Source organism: Tiliqua scincoides, chromosome 2 (assembly GCF_035046505.1).
Source record: "Tiliqua scincoides isolate rTilSci1 chromosome 2, rTilSci1.hap2, whole genome shotgun sequence".
NCBI lineage: Eukaryota > Metazoa > Chordata > Lepidosauria > Squamata > Scincidae > Tiliqua > Tiliqua scincoides.
In genome coordinates, this window is record NC_089822.1 from 158,877,465 (window position 1) to 158,893,246 (window position 15,782).

General features: G+C 43.8%; 1 protein-coding gene across 5 annotated transcripts in view; it reads right to left on the bottom strand.

Annotated features, from left to right (window-relative positions):
- The window catches only part of MXRA7 (matrix remodeling associated 7), an 81,126-nt gene that overhangs the window by 7,044 nt on the left and 58,300 nt on the right, over window positions 1-15,782 (bottom strand). For 3 of the 5 annotated variants that reach the window (XM_066618456.1, XM_066618454.1, XM_066618457.1), the window contains one exon: window positions 11,877-11,973. In XM_066618456.1, the coding sequence (XP_066474553.1) occupies window positions 11,877-11,973 (97 nt within the window). Of the gene's footprint in view, window positions 1-6,546; window positions 6,628-6,808; window positions 6,865-11,876; window positions 11,974-15,782 lie in introns of all 5 variants that reach the window. The other 2 variants (XM_066618458.1, XM_066618455.1) reach the window with 2 other exon arrangements.

Genomic DNA, 15,782 nt, shown 5'->3' on the forward strand with positions numbered 1-15,782 from the left:
TGGATGTTGATTATCAATATCTTCATCAGTGCACAGAGAAAGGAGGTTCACCAGACATCATGCCTTTAAGGCATGATAAGTATTATAGAAACTGGAAAATATATTCACATTTCTTTCACAATCACCCCAAAGTGCACATTTACAGCCCAAAATACGATTCACTTAAGTCAAAGTCCTTAGATTTAGCCTGAAACATAGAAGTGCACATGCATTGCTATACATATGATGTAATATTAGCACCCCCTGCTTGCCTCCATTGTAGCAACACTGAAACAGGGGTACAATTCTAAAAGCCTGTACAAATTGTTGCTGGGCCTGAACAACAACTTCATGGCATTATGGAAATGAGTGTCCTTAATCCCTTTGGCAGCTGATTCTTTCCACATGTTCTCAGGTCTCTCCTGCAACATTAACCCTGCACCTTCAATTGTTTGCTTGACAAAGAGGGCTGTAATGGTACTCATGACATCCAGCGAGTGGCAGATGCAGAATGCCTGTGGAAGGACAGGTATAAAGCAGAACTTAGGAGGACATGTTGTGAAACTTTGCCAGGTAGGACACAGATGAAAAACAAAGACCAGAGAAGCAGAAGCTGAGCAATGATGAAAAAGAATCAGAAGCTCAAAGGAGTGTTCCTACTAGCATTTTGTCTTCTCAGTGACCATCTGTTGGTTGAGGAAAGAAGGCAGACTTCAAGCCATTGGCCAAAAGATTCAAGGAGTCTTTTCTCCCCCTACAGGAATTTTTTCATGATGTGGCTGAATGATTCCTTGAATCAATTCTGCATCATGTTTTGGAAAGATGTGGCAAGAGGACAGTCAATCAGGTGGTTGAAGTTTGCTAAAAGTTATGATGGAACAAAGTCCTCTGTCCATCTACCACCAAGGTATCAGATATTTTTATTTTGTATATGTGAATGTGTTCGTGTTAGCTGCATGTACTGAAAATACATTCTGAGATCTAGACTTCAAATCCATCAGGAGTTCGGTGCTTCTTAAAATAACATTTTTAAAAAAATAGGGTGAGCAGCTATTTTGCTGTCACTCTCATAAGCTTCTGGCTGTCACAATAACGCCTATTGCCCAGTGCTCCCCTGACCACACACCCTCTGCTGGACTTTTCACAAGGCATTCTGGGACAAGAAACTAGATGACTGCAAGGAGAAACTTAGTTTAATGCTACCATCAGTAAATACTGGGGTAGCCAGTTAATTGTGGAGTATTGTCGGTTATTGAAAGATGCCAATTCCGTATATTTGTGTTTCTATTTCTACTCCACTCCTCAATAGTATTAAACATTAGACTGTGTTTCAAAAACTACTATTGTAACTGCTGCTAAGCAACTTTGGCCGAATAGAGACCTGCAAAGTGCACTAAAATGAATGTCAATATATGCATTCACATTCCTTCTGCAGGAATACCATTATTTAACTGCTCAAAATCAAAACAAGACTGAATCTAACTTTGGATACATGGACTATTCAGCATAATCTGGTCACACAATTCCTGTGCTGGATAATTGTTTGAACAGAATTACAAAATGATGGTTGTGGATACTCAAATGGCAGACATGCTAGCTATAGTAACTCCCCCCCCCCAACAGTGGCCTCAGCTCAGGCTCCTGTTGCTTCTTCCCCACGCCTAAGTGCGCTATTGTGCTGCAGAAGATGAAAAGCAAAAGGAACAGAAACTTACCAGCCTCTCTCATCCCCAAAGCAACACCATGCTGGACAGGAAAGCAAAAGCTGCTGAGAAAGGAGGAGGAAGATGCAAGCAGCAAAAGGGCAAATGACACCAAGAGAAGACATTCACCATCCTGAGGTTACACACAGAAGGAAGCAAGCAGAAATCATGGAGGAGCAAGCAGAGGGAGAGCATGCACTGGAGAGCAGGCTTGGCAGATGCCCAAGGCAGCCTGCTCATATGTATCCTCTGAAAGCTGAACTCTCTTGGTGAAAGGGAAGCTGGCAACACACTTTGCTGCTTTAACTCAATCCTCTGCATCCACTTCTTTGACCCATTCACATGAGCCAGCAGCATGATTTTAGTCTAAATCCACAGTGGTGCATCAATGACGGGCTGTAGCTAGGAAGGACAATTTTGTCAGCTCTATTCTGACATTAAAAAAATGGAGGCAGGCATGAAAATGGGCTATTCTGCTCCCTCCTGCCCTGGTTATGATCCACTGACATTCAGGTAAGAAATCACGTTGCTCTCTCTCTTTTCCCTTTGTATGAGTTCTGAGTATCAGATTGTGGCAACCACCATGGCTGCAAAGCTTTCCCTTTGTTGTTCAGAGGATGGGCAGGTCAAAAAGGAGAGCTCATCCACATCGTCTTATAACCATACACACTACCTCTGTTCTTTACAGGATCAGCAAGCTTAGCACGGAACTAGCCAAGGCCAGCTGAACTAGTCTGTTAGGATGAAACCTCCGACTGCCATTAAAATCTATCTTACTGTGAAATTCAGTGAGATGCTGCTATGTAGCTCCTGGCCTTTGACTGACCCTAAAACTAGAGGGGGCTGTTTTCAACATTAAGTTCTGCCCTCACTGCAGCATGGGACACTGTACACGTAGCACAGCACATGCACCACCCCAGAGTACCCTCTGCCTAAGGTTAGATGCAAAACTTTGATTAATGTTAACCTCAGTGCATAAATCAAATTTTCAGTTTATTTCACTGAGAGGCAACTGAGAATCAAATATTAATTTTGCAGCAAGGAGACAGACAAAATATATCTCGCTGTAAGATGAGCAAGCTCTCCTCCTGCTGAACCTTCCTGTCTGTGAGCAATCGGTACAGCGCTGAAGACTTCCCAAGGCAGTTATAAATTAAGCTACATAAGCCTATGGAATATGCTGGACTTCAGTAAAAAGATGCAATCTGATGATCCAGTAAAAGTGTGTTTATTCCCACTTACTATGTACTGGACACACCTACACTGAAAAATCTGAGTTGATTTTAGCTGTCAAAGATTTCCCCAGTTAATGCTGGGAATTGTACTTTCATGAGCTGCTGAGATTTATATTAAAGAGCCCTAGCCTCTTTAAATTCCCAGATTCCCCAGAAAGGAATATTCATTTTTATACCAGTTTAAGAACCTAATGTGTGGATATGCCCAGATAGAGCAACCATAGGGATCTCGCAAGTAGGGGTTTAGAACTACATTTCAAATCAGAAATGCTTGCCAAAGGCCTACAGAGGGCGCTCCAACAATAGGGATTTTACATTGTTTTAACAGGAAAACAGCAAAAATCACATAATAGTTGGAAGGCTTGAAAAGAATGCATCCAAAATCAGATCATTCTTTATGTCTTTGCCCCATTGAGACTAAATGCCAGTTTGAACAGAACTTGAGATCTATATGGGATACGCCAGAAGTCACTGAAACTGCCTTCTATCCCTGACCTAAAATAGAAGCCTTAGCCTTTTAGATTTCAAAATATCGAGCAACAGGCCAAGCAAGCAGCTGGATTCCTTGAAGGCCTAAGGACTTCTGCCTACATGCTCTTTGCCCAGTCTTACCGCTTGGTTTTTAATTCAAGGTTTTGTTTGCCGCTGGCTCCTCCACCAGAGCTTCCTCAACCTTCTTGTTCTTGGTCTTTGGTCCTAGAACTGGGTCATTCTTCCTCATATTCTTCCTCACTTGAGCTCTAAACTGGTGATCTTTGAGATTGATGCCCTCGCTGTGTTACCTCAGCATGATCATAGGCTATGAGTGACCAACCCCCAGCAGGCCACATGCCATTTTTTACATACATAATCTTGAATGTGCCACTTCACCTTATTTTGGCCCTCTCCGGACTTGCTTGGGTGGTTTCATCAGCCCATGTGATCTGCAAAAACTCTGCTCTGCTATCTTTGCCCTGCCCCGGTCCTTGTCACTTCCTTTCTGGGTTTTGGGCTGGGGAAGAGCACTGTGCACCCGTGGTCATGGAGTCCTGCATCAACCAGTGTGGCTGTGACAGACAACTTTGTGAGTGCCACTCTGAAAGTGTCCATGTGCCACTAGTGGCATGCTTGCTGTGGGTTGGCTACCCCTGTCATAGGCCATAGTCTTCAACCAATTTCTGGCTTCACTATGCTCACCTAGTTTCCTGATCTTTGACTTGGACCAGCTCTGCACTCCCTGCATGCCACACAGCACTTGTCAACAGCACTTCAGGTAAACACAAATCCTTTTGTATATGTCCTGTATATCTCGTGGATTCTTTCCATGGGCCTCAGCCACTATGCTAACTGGCTGGAGGTACTTTTCAAAGGGGTGGATCTCTTATATTTAGCAGCGGGAGAGCTATGCTCCATCTCCATCCCAGTGCAGTGTCACTTTCTAGTGGCTGCTGCTGGTATTTCTTCGGCTTTTTAAAAAACTGTCAGGACAAGGGACCATTTAATAATTGCTACATATTTATTGCTACCGTTCACTTTGTAAACGTCTTGCTTGAAGAAAGGTATATAGATAGGTGCAATAATAATAAGGCTGCCAAATTTTGAATTTGAACATAAGAACAGCCCCACTGGATCAGGCCATAGGCCCATCTAGTCCAGCTTCCTGTATCTCACAGCGGCCCACCAAATGCCCCAGAGAGCACACCAGATAACAAGAGACCTGCATCCTGGTGCCCTCCCTTGCATCTGGCATTCTGACATAGCCCATTTCTGAAATCAGGAGGTTGCACATACGCATCATGGCTTGTAACCTGTAATGGATTTTTCCTCCAGAAACTTGTCCAATCCCCTTTTAAAGGCATCCAGGCCAGATGCCGTCACCACATCCTGCAGCAAGGAGTTCCGCAGACCAACCACAAGCTGAGTAAAGAAATATTTTCTTTTGTCTGTTCTAACTCTCCCAACACTCAATTTTAGTGGATGTCCCTGGTTCTGGTGTTATGTGAGAGTGTAAAGAGCATCTCTCTATCCACTCTGTCCATCCCCTGCATAATTTTGTATGTCTCAATCATGTCCCCCCTCAGGTGCTGCTTTTCTAGGCTGAAGAGGCCCAAATGCCGTAGCCTTTCCTTATAAGGAATTGTCCATTTACAGCCATTTGATAATTTTAAGCCTCACGCCATGAAAGGTTTTGCCTTTTCATTCATATCCATGGGAAATCTCTGCTAAAGGCACCGGAGCAGGCCAGGCTAATTTTTGCTGGCCAGTCAGCAAACCTAGCTATTACATGAGAGGTACTGTAGTTAATGGCTTAGTGAGGCTCAGCTGTGAGGAGGAAGTGCCTGGTTGAAGTCTGACCTTTGCCATGAAATCGCTAGATGGATTTTGGCCAGCCACAGCCTCTTAGCCTCACTCCACAGCCCTTAAATACGGACATGATAATACTCGTGTGTCTTGTTTGAAGACTGTCAGGATTACCGAGATAATGTATGTGAAGTGTTTTGCAACTTTCAGAAAGTACCATATCAATGCTAGATAAGAATAATTTCCCAATAAGCTTGATTTTCTCCAAAATCCTTTTAGTTGCTGCACAATTATCCCTTTTAATAGCCTTCCTTCTTAGAACTGAATGAAACAAGAATGGAAGTGCATGAAGGATCTCTGTGCCTTTAAAGTTTTCAGAAATAGCAACTGTAGGAGGTGGGGTGGTGGTGGCACCGATATAGAATCTGGGACTGCAGTTCAGGTAGAAGGGAATCAGCATTTTCTCCTTTTGCTGTTTTCCTAACAAAAACCCCACAAAGCTGCTATTTGTTTTGTCAATAAAAACAGTCTTTGGTGTGTGTACCTGCATGTTTTCACTAACAAGGCAAAAAGCTGAGGAGGGGGTCTCATCAGGAAAATAGTTGAAGAGGAACAGCTATATCCCTCCCTGCATTAACCATGGTCCTAGATTGTCGCTGAAGCTGCTACTTACAAAATCTTGAAAGAAACAGAAGTAGATTCGTGCCTCTTCATTCATATCTAGTTTGGCCCTTATTTTGATGCCCAGTGGAACGAAGGGAAAAGTACTGTCTAGCTTATAGCATTTCAGGGCCCAATCCTATCCAACTTTCCAGCACTGATGTAGCCGTGCCAACGGGGTGAGCACTAGATCCTGCGATGGAGAGGCGGTTACAGAGGCCTCCTCAATGTAAAGGAATATTTGCTCCCTTACCTTGGAGCTGCACTGGTGCTGAAAAATTGGACAGGATTGGGCTCTCAGTCACTTTGACTGAGATTATTTTAAAACTGGGAAGCAAATTTACTTTAAGGATGTGGATTCACAGGGTCTGATAGATGGGTCCTAAGAACTGAAAGGTTGGTGTTCTGAAGTTCACATTCTTGATATTTTTTGCGTTCTCAGTCTATCGTAAAAGGAAACCACCGAGTGGATAGTAAACAGACAGCATATCCTGTTTCACTATATTGATTTGTGGTGCTCATGGAAAATGAAATGGGGGCACAGAGGGGAAGGAGACTAATTCATTAGTCATGAAGAGGGAGGAAGGGAGGGAGGTGCGGGGAAAAAACATGGTCAACTTTTAGTTTCAAATCACATTAGCAGAGGTTATAGGTGGTACCACTACTTCTAAGAAGCATCATCTCCTTACCAAAAAGATTTGTAAGAATGTTTGTGGCCGAGGACCTAAGGTACTTGCTACAGGGATGTGAGGTCAGAGGTCAGCTCAATCCTGCAATATAAACGCAGCAAACCTGGGTCACTTCAAAATGGCAGCAGCATTGTTGTCAGGCAGTGCCTGGCAGCAAAAAGGAAGGGAAAAAAGTGTGTGCGTGAGCAAAAGGGGTTGGAAATAACAGGGTCGGGTGGCAGGTGGCATGGCTTCCCTCAGCTGACCCGGTGTAGCTCCTTACCTGAGAGCAGCCCTGCCCCAACAAACCAGCTAGAAGGAAGGATGGTTTGGAGAAGCCTGAAATGAAAAATTGCTGATGCCACAGCCAGCACTCAGAGGTAGGGGGAAAGAAGTAAAAGAAACCAAACAAGAACTCGGAAAATGAAACACGCACACACAGACGCACACAGAAAACATGGCACATTGACAAGAAACAGAGAATCCATTAGAAGAAATGCAACAATCTGCCAATGCCAATTAGTGCAGGAGGCTGGAAGGAGTTTTGCAAAGGGCTCTGCACAGAGACGGCAAGTGCTGCGTATTCCAGGTGCATTCCGGAACGAGACAATAGATGGCACAGGAAATGCTGTTAGTCAGAAACTAAACCTCTGCTGTCAACACTGGCATTACAGTCCAGGAAAGTGAGGGGTGTCAGAGTCCTGGATACCTTCATCCCTTATGAGAAAACTGCCCTGCAGAATTATTTGCCTGCCTGTGGAAAGGAAGGTCAGGTGAACTGTCATGATCAATTCCAGACACCTTGCTCGTGGAGGTTAGGGACGTTTGCCTAGTTATTCTTGCATTACTTGACTAACATGTTAAACTGCACCAGTTTAAACTGTTAGTTCAATAGGTATCCACACAAGTAATGACTGTCTCTAGTGAAGGACTATATGGATTGTATGCAGAATATCAAGCATGTAACATACAATCTCTCTCCTCACTTGGCAGTTTCAGGCGTGCTTCCAAATCATGGGGATTTATCAAGCAGCTGTCATATACCAATGACACGCAAGATATTGCCAGGTTCTGCCTGGCTCCTATAGAATTCAGACTGAAACCATCTTGAAATTACCTGGAATTCCGAGAAGCCTATCAACATCACTCTTATTCAGTTTGATGGGACACTTTAATAAGGAATCTCCAAGAAGTAACAATGGGGACAAGCTAGCAGAAACATGCCCAGGCTCTTCAGTGAGCTAGAAACATATATTTATATAGTCCAACAGGGATCAGGAAATGAGATTTTACAACCAGTCTGCAATGCAAAGTCAATACAGCAACGGGATTGCAAAGTCAATATGGGGATGCAATGATCACCTGCAGCCTCTTTTAACTGCTGATGTATCAGTTTGATGCTTGCTAACTGTTGCAGAATCTCTCAAAATGGAAGGCATAAAAAGAGCCTAGCATGTCAGATCATCATGGGTATTTGAAAAACTTAGCCACAGGGGAAGGAAAATACACTCTGTTCTGACATGTAAACACAGCAAATTTGATCCCCTGGAGATGCGTGAGCTTCCACTTTCATAATTAATAATATGCACAAATACAAAAGTGGGCATGCCTTGCGCTTCTGATACTCAGGAATATTATTAATGTCTGAAGTGGTTCAAGGAAGCTAAAAAAGTGTGTTTAGAACTGAGCCCGAATATATCCTTATAGCAAAACTTACATCAAAATGAGTTTCACTAATCAGAATTCAAATTTGGTAAGAAATTGAAGGCAATATGTTTACTTTTTTGTTTTCTTTTTTTTAAAGACTCAGTGTATCACACTGCTCAAGCATGTATTTAATGTGTGACAACTTAAAGCATTCTGAAGAGAAACACTGCTGGTCGCATCAAGCTAGCTGAAGTGTTTCACCCGCACAATGCATCAACAGAGGCTCTTCTGTTAAGGATGCTGAGTATGGTAGATTATTGGCTAAGGTGTCCTCCAGGCACTTTCCAGATTTACAATTCTAGGTATGAATCTAACAGATAAGTTTGTGGGAAAGCTTATTGTTTATTTAACCAGCCTAGTAAGTCCTGCATTTAAATTCTACCCATGTTTCCAGGAGGACTGCGGAGTATGTTAAAGTTACACCCTTTTCTCCATCTAGACATGACTGTCTATTAAAGGGGAATCAAACTCAATTCACCCAGGTACCTCATCAGATTTATAGCACCTGCCGAGAGTTGGTGGTCCGAGGGCTGTCCCTCCCGCCTCCTCTGAATGCGACTGCAGCTGTGCTCCAGTCACATCTGCTGAGTGTTCTGAAGGCCGGGTAGGCTGTGTACCTCCCTGGCCTTCAGAATGACGTTCTCTTAGAAAGCCTTAAAATGTCACTTCTGGGTTTTCAGAAAAAAACAAAAGTGACGTTTTAAGGCCTCCCAAGGCCTCTAAACATCATTCTGAAGGCCAGAAAGGCGGTGCACGGCTTCCCCAGTCCTCAGAAACCCTCTGGAGTTGCACAAGTCCCGTTCTGTTCAGAGAGGCTAGGGGTGGGCCTGGAACTCTGCGGTCCTCGTGAAGAGGTTCTGTAGGCTGTATCCGGCCTGCAGGCTGTATGTTTGACACCCTGGTCTATGAGGCAAACTACATTTTCTTCCATCAAGGACTTACAAAAATAAACTGTATGTACACCATTTTAAATCTTTAAATGAATCTACAAATTCATATTCAGTTCCCTTGAACATTTGGTTCCTCAATGTGATTGCTTACCTAATCACATAATGCCACAATACATCTTGTGTCTAAAAACCAGTTCCCCATTGTATATTTCTTTGGTTACTCATGTACACTGTTTGGATTAGAGTGAATAAATACACAAGAGGACAGGATTCCTGTATCATTCAGAGTTGCAGAAGAGGACATTTTGGCAAATACAGGTTGTCATATCGCATGTCATATCCATGCTGCATGGTTGAGAAAACTGTACCTGCTGCAAGTCTCTCTTCTATTTAAACGCTTCAAGATACAGACACCTTATACTCTGTTCCATCTTGTCTCTCTGGTTGATATCCCTACCCAATAGTAAGCCAGAATTTTTATACTTAACTGAAACCCACTGAATCCAGGAGAGTCAAATTAGCCTATTGAGTTTCTTTAGCTTTCCTATGGAGATTTAACTAATGAAGGTAATCATGAACCTACACTTCTCTATAATGGTGTTCTTGACCCTACTCCCATCATGAAATTCTTTTTTTCAGAACCCCAAACTTGAAAATCCTTTCTGTTTTAAATAATATATAGCCATCACCGTGGTTAAAAGTCCAATTGGAGACACGACTGGAGAGCTCAGGCGTTATGAAAGTCATACTATATTATTATTAGATGCTTATTATTAAAATCTTATATCAGTTTTCAAGCCAGGCTCATGACATAAAAGTGTTACTGATTAAATATTTAGGTTTGCAAGCATGTGAACCCATATCTGGCCAGGTCATTCATGAATCTGACCTTAAGTCTCCATTCAAAAGCACATTTCTGCGTAACTCAAGACAGAAGGGAAGAGTAAACGATAAAAGAAAATTCAGTTTGCCACATCATGAAGCAGCAATACGATATGTGTTCACAAGCCATTAGTAAGATACAGAAGCCCCTTGACTATTTTTTGCTACTCTTCTAGTTATTTACCTTATGTGAAAACTTGATTTCACCAAGCAAAGCAGTATCACAAAAATACTTTATCACACAAAAACGATGCCTCCACTATGGAACCAATGCTACTATTCCTTTATAGCTGTACTCCTAAACACACTTAATAAAGAGTAATCTCTTTTGGACTCGATGGGACCTACATCTGATTAAATATGCTTAGTGAATAAACTGTCGTGCATGTCTTCCAAAGCCAGGATGGCAAGGTTAAATATCTGCCTCATTGTGGAAGGCTCAGGGATGTCATCAGTGGTTGATGAGGCTGGGCACTGACTGAGGGCCTACGTCCTTGACAGAGTCCACCCAATCAGGCTCCCCCTGAACTGTCAATACAGGTTGCACTGTATGTACCCAATGAACCAATCAGGGAGGCACCATGGGAAGTCCAGTGCAGAGCTTTGCCCAGGGCCCCCCCCCCCGAAACCAGCAGTAAGCAATTTCCTTGCCTGCCCCTGCATGTTTTATGGAATCAGAGAAAGGCATAATTAATCAAAGTCTGCCCTGTCCCTCTACCCACATTCAGAGTTGTTCCCCTGAAATACGCTGCTGTGTGTTTCTGTTTGTGTTACTTCAAGATTCCTACTTGACACAAGCGACGGTGGCCAACAAATCTGCTTTGTTACTTAAGAAAATTAGAGTATAACTATTTTAAATGAAATAATGACTTGCCCTACTAACCGGGCAAAGGGGCATTTTTCCAAGTGATGCTCCTCTTACATTTAGCAAGAGGAGAATACCTGTCATTTTTTGACCCCATCACAGTGTCTTTTCTAGTGGCTGTTTGCTGGTGTTTCTCCTGCATCTCTTTAGATTGTGAGCCCTTTAGGGACAGGAAACCATTTAGTTATTTGATTTTGTCTATAAACTGCTTTGTGAACTTTTTTGGTGAAAAGCAATATATAAATGTTCTTATTACTCTAAATTAATATTAGTATTATTAATAATTTAAAAATCACTTTCTGAAGAGGTAACCAATGTTCCATATGATGGGAGCATCACAAAAATGTTAGCAATTCTTTAATTCCTGGGGAAATCGATGGTACAAACACACTCTAGCACTTCACTCTTTAAGGCAGCAGTTTTCAAACTCTCAGGGAGAGTTTGAACCACAGTAAGTCTTGGTGGGGGCGGGGGGGAGGCAGTTGCAGGGGGCTGCAGGGGCTTGGCTGGACTTACCAGAGCTTCCTGCAGCCTCCTGGAGGTGTGGGGAGCCCTGCGTGAGCATCTGCAGGGCTCCCCAGGTCTTCAAAAGTGAAAGCGTCACAATCATGCCCCGACTCCGCAAAACCGGAAGTGGAGTGCAATCGTTCCACTTTTACTTTTAGAAGCCTGGGGGGCCCTGCAGACGCTCACGCAGGGCTTCCCACACCCCAGGAAGGCTGCTGTAGAGACTGGTGAGTGTATCCCAGTCCCTGCAGCCCCCTGAGCGACGCGATCCTGGGGATCCTGTTGCTGTCTCCTCCCTGCCTCCTCACTGCCCCCGCCCCTTAAGGGGGCAGAGGCCAGGGCCTTCAGGCTGGGGCATCGTGATGCCCCAGTTTGAAAACCACTGCTTTAAGAGAAAGTTAAAATGCACTAGCCAAATAATTCTTGGTTGCAAACTGCAATGTTGTAGCTGTGTTAGAGGCACCACATGTTCTCCTACTCAGAAAAGAAAGCCAACTTACCTTTGTTCCTCTTCAAGTTCTTCTTTGGTCATCATAGTTTTATACTGGTTTCCTCTCAGTTTTCCAGGACTATATTTAAAGGAGAACTGCTCATCCACTACAGAAAAGAGAGACAGTTTATGTCAGAAAAAGGCTGTGCGTTAAACTGGATGGTTGTTACTATATTAAATGAAAGTAAAAGAGCCACTTTAAAATATACATTGTGATCAATCTTTTTCATTCAACATATTACCTTGGGGGGAAAAAGGTACTTTTTAGTGACAAATGTAACAGTGCCAGAATCAATCCACTATCAACACATTTATTAAGACCAACCACAAAAAGTTGTAAGCTTTTGAATTTTCCAGAACTCTTCATGAGACGGCATGTCAAGCAAAGCAAAAGAAACCAGAGGAGGGGAGAAGTCAGCAGTTTATAAAAGTCACAAATCCTTTTCTCTGAAACTTCGTGCTATGTTGCGTGTTTTTTGTATGGAGGAGTATTTTTATGGAGGAGAGGCACACCTGCTGTATGAAGTTGTGTAGTCCTGATATAGGTTTATTGCCAGGCAGCCAAATCCTAACTTGCACAGGCCGAGTGGCCTGAACTGTACCCCTGCAAGATAGGTTCCGGTTGGAGGGCTCCAGAGGAGGCATGAATGTGCTTTATGGCATGTTCGTGACACTCCTGGGCCAGCACAGGGGACCCACACTGGCTCAACGAGCAATCTGGATTGCGCTCTCAGTTGCTGTTAATGAGATATAGGCCTTAGGTGCTTAGAGAATGGGATTGCAAAGAAGGGACTGAGTTTATTGTATGTGCATACTTGTGATAAACCATGTAATTCCCCTGCAAACTCTTCCTGGGATAACATATTTCCAACGTACATAGAATGATTTCTCCTGTCACTTCACAATGGCTAGGTCTCAGCTGGATTAGAATAACAACTCTGGAATTTCATGGTTTAAGAAAAATGACTGACAGTCCAATCCTGAGCTGCCTGGGGTGTGGGGCTGTGGCGGTGCTGAAAATGGCTGCCGCCGCATCCTGTGCACTTTGGGTAGCCGCTGGTGTCTCCTTGGGAGAAGGGGACTTTTGTCCCCATCCCCTGGGTAAAGAGAGTAGCCTCACTATTGGGCTACTCGATCCACCACCAACGAAAAGGTCGGCGGTGAATCAAAAGCCTCCATGTCTGGCAGTGAGCCCAACATGTAGGCTTGGGATTCAGTGGAGCATCACCCCATCGGTCCTGCCTCCCTCTCTCCCCGCTCCTGCCCCCCAGCATGCCTGCCCCTACCCTCTCCCCACCTCCCTGTAATGCCTCCTCCCCACCCTCCGCATGCCGTGTAACCACCAAGCGGTGGAGGTTGGGTGCCCGCCCGGCAATAGCCTGGTGCCGGCCAGCGCTGGGCTACCACCAGCACTTGCCTGGTACTAGGGCCCTCAAACGTGCCTTATGGCACGTTTGTGACTGTGCGTGCCAGTGTCGAGCCAGCACACTGAGCTCAGGATTGGGCTCTGAATGAAGAGGATAATCCTGTTTACCACAATAATGCTAAATGAGATTTGGAACTCAAGAATGATCAGAAGGAAGTGAATACTTTGCCTAAAGGAGTACTATATTATTTATTTTATTGTAAAAATATTTTCAGTCTTTCTTATGTGGTTGGAAGCAAGTTCCAGGTGGTTGAACCAGGCTTACTCCTGCAGGTAAGACTGATACCTTGATAGCCAACACATTTACTTAGAAGTAAGTGGTACCACAGAACATACAGACTTCTACGTAAATATTGTTACACAGTTCTCAGTTCTCCAAGCACTGAGAAGTTCCAAGAGCAGCACTCCAGAGTTTAGTTTCCTTGGGATGAGAGACAACACTGGAAGCATGTCCTCTTTGCAAGATTTGGTGTTTTTTTTTACAAATCTCGGAGTATAGCATAGAATAAACAACATATCTTCTTATGACAGACGGCAAATCCACTTAACCCCGCATGAGATTGTTAGACAAAGCTCCTGCACCCCAAGATGCTTTGCCTTTGACCAACTCACAACTCTCTGTCTCAACTCTCCACAGACTTGAAACCTCTCCTTCTCACTAGCTGGAAGATGTCACTAAAGTCTGACTGGTCTTATTCGAGAAGCTGGAGAGAGATTCCCACCTAACCAGGGATACTTCTGTCCTTAGCTCCCATTGATGAAACATACTGATCATTCTGCATTACCAGCATTACAACAGATGGCCTCTCAGCATCTTTACCACTTTTGCTTAACACTGCAGTGTGTATACAGCAAGACTTGGTGATGTAATTGGAAAGTTTTACAAGCAAGCTGGATCAGCATGGATCCCACTTATATTAGCCCACATCTAGGTTGATCAGCCCTACATCAGCTATCTGCATCCATTATGTAGATCGGGGAGACGGGACGGGACAGATATGTTAGGAGACCACATGTCTCTTTCCTCCATTTCAGTGCTAAAATGAGGGCAGGAGGTCTGGCTCAGTTGGTAGAGTTGCCACCTTGTATGCCTGAAGATCTGAGGCTGCCAGTTCGAAACAACCAGAAGTACCCAAGAACTGACGACACGCTGATATACTGATGAGCTGACCCTCAGTGGCAGAGAGGAGTTGCCGTCAAGTGGAGCATGGGAGGTAAAGGGCCAGAGAGAGGCCAAACTGGGAAGGAATCCAGCTGGAACGAGGAGTTCTATGAAAGACTAGAACTGTTCAACTGTAAAAATCCCTACGGGGGTTTAGAACAGCCTGCCTATGTAAAATGCCTTGGATTAAAGTCTGAGGAGAAATCTGACAACCAAAGAAAGGCGGTATGTAAATACCTGTAGAAATAAATAAATAGTACAATAAGAGAAATCCTAGGAGCTGTGGATCTGATTAATCCATTTTTGCCCAGCCTACAGGTATATACATTTGGTCCCTGTTCCGTATATGCTATGTTGGGCAGAAATGGCTTAACAGAAAATGCCCCAGTTAAAAAGCAGAAAGATGTGGGGTAAACACAGTGCGCTAATGTGGGCATTTGAAATGCCACTGGTTAGCTGAGAAGCAGTGGAAATCAGTGTAGCACCAACTTTCCTTGTTCCCAGGTGATAAGAACAGAACTCCCAAGCTATCAAGTAGGTCTGGTGTCTTTCTTTGCAACATTTTCTCTTTTTTCCCTGAACGCTATAGACACATCTCTTTCCTAATTAAAGCATTATAGTTAACAAGACTGTGGAGCCAGAGGTTTAGCTCACCAAAGCAAATTTTGCTAGAGCTCTTTGTTTCTGTTTGCTTTTTAAGTTACTCCTCAGGGTTATCTTCCTACAAGAGGCCCAGTTAACAATGGGCCTGGAGGTCAATTAAAAGCATCAAAGCAAGGGATGCACCTGTGCTTGTCAGCTTTTAAAAAAGTACCCATACATCATGGCTATGTTTAAATACACTCTACACCAGATAGGCTATGAATTGCTCATGTTGGAAAATCCAGGGAGACGCAGGTAGTTCTTAGGGGTAATGTGAGTCGTGGAGAAATGTCTCTTCTTAGGATGCCTCTTTTATTTGTAACTTCAGGGTCAATGGCATTGTTGTAAGACCTGCTGAGCATCATGGCTCTGAGAACAGCAGTGAACTTGTATATGCTAATATCATACTATCAGCATAATGACATACTATCCGCAATTTGCATCTCATCAGGAAGAACACAGAACAGCCATACCCTGTTTTGCACACACTCTGCAATATTATCTTACTACGAGATTGTCAGGTTGCTTAGACTCCAGGCAGTCTTTATCCTTACAGGGGTAGAAAACAGGGTTGGAAGGAAGTCTGTGGTGGTTGACTAACCACCAACACCATCTATGCTCCTTGTACCCAACTGCTTCTGGGAGGGTCTGCATTGAGACTCTGAAGTGCGCGTGGAGTCAGAAGC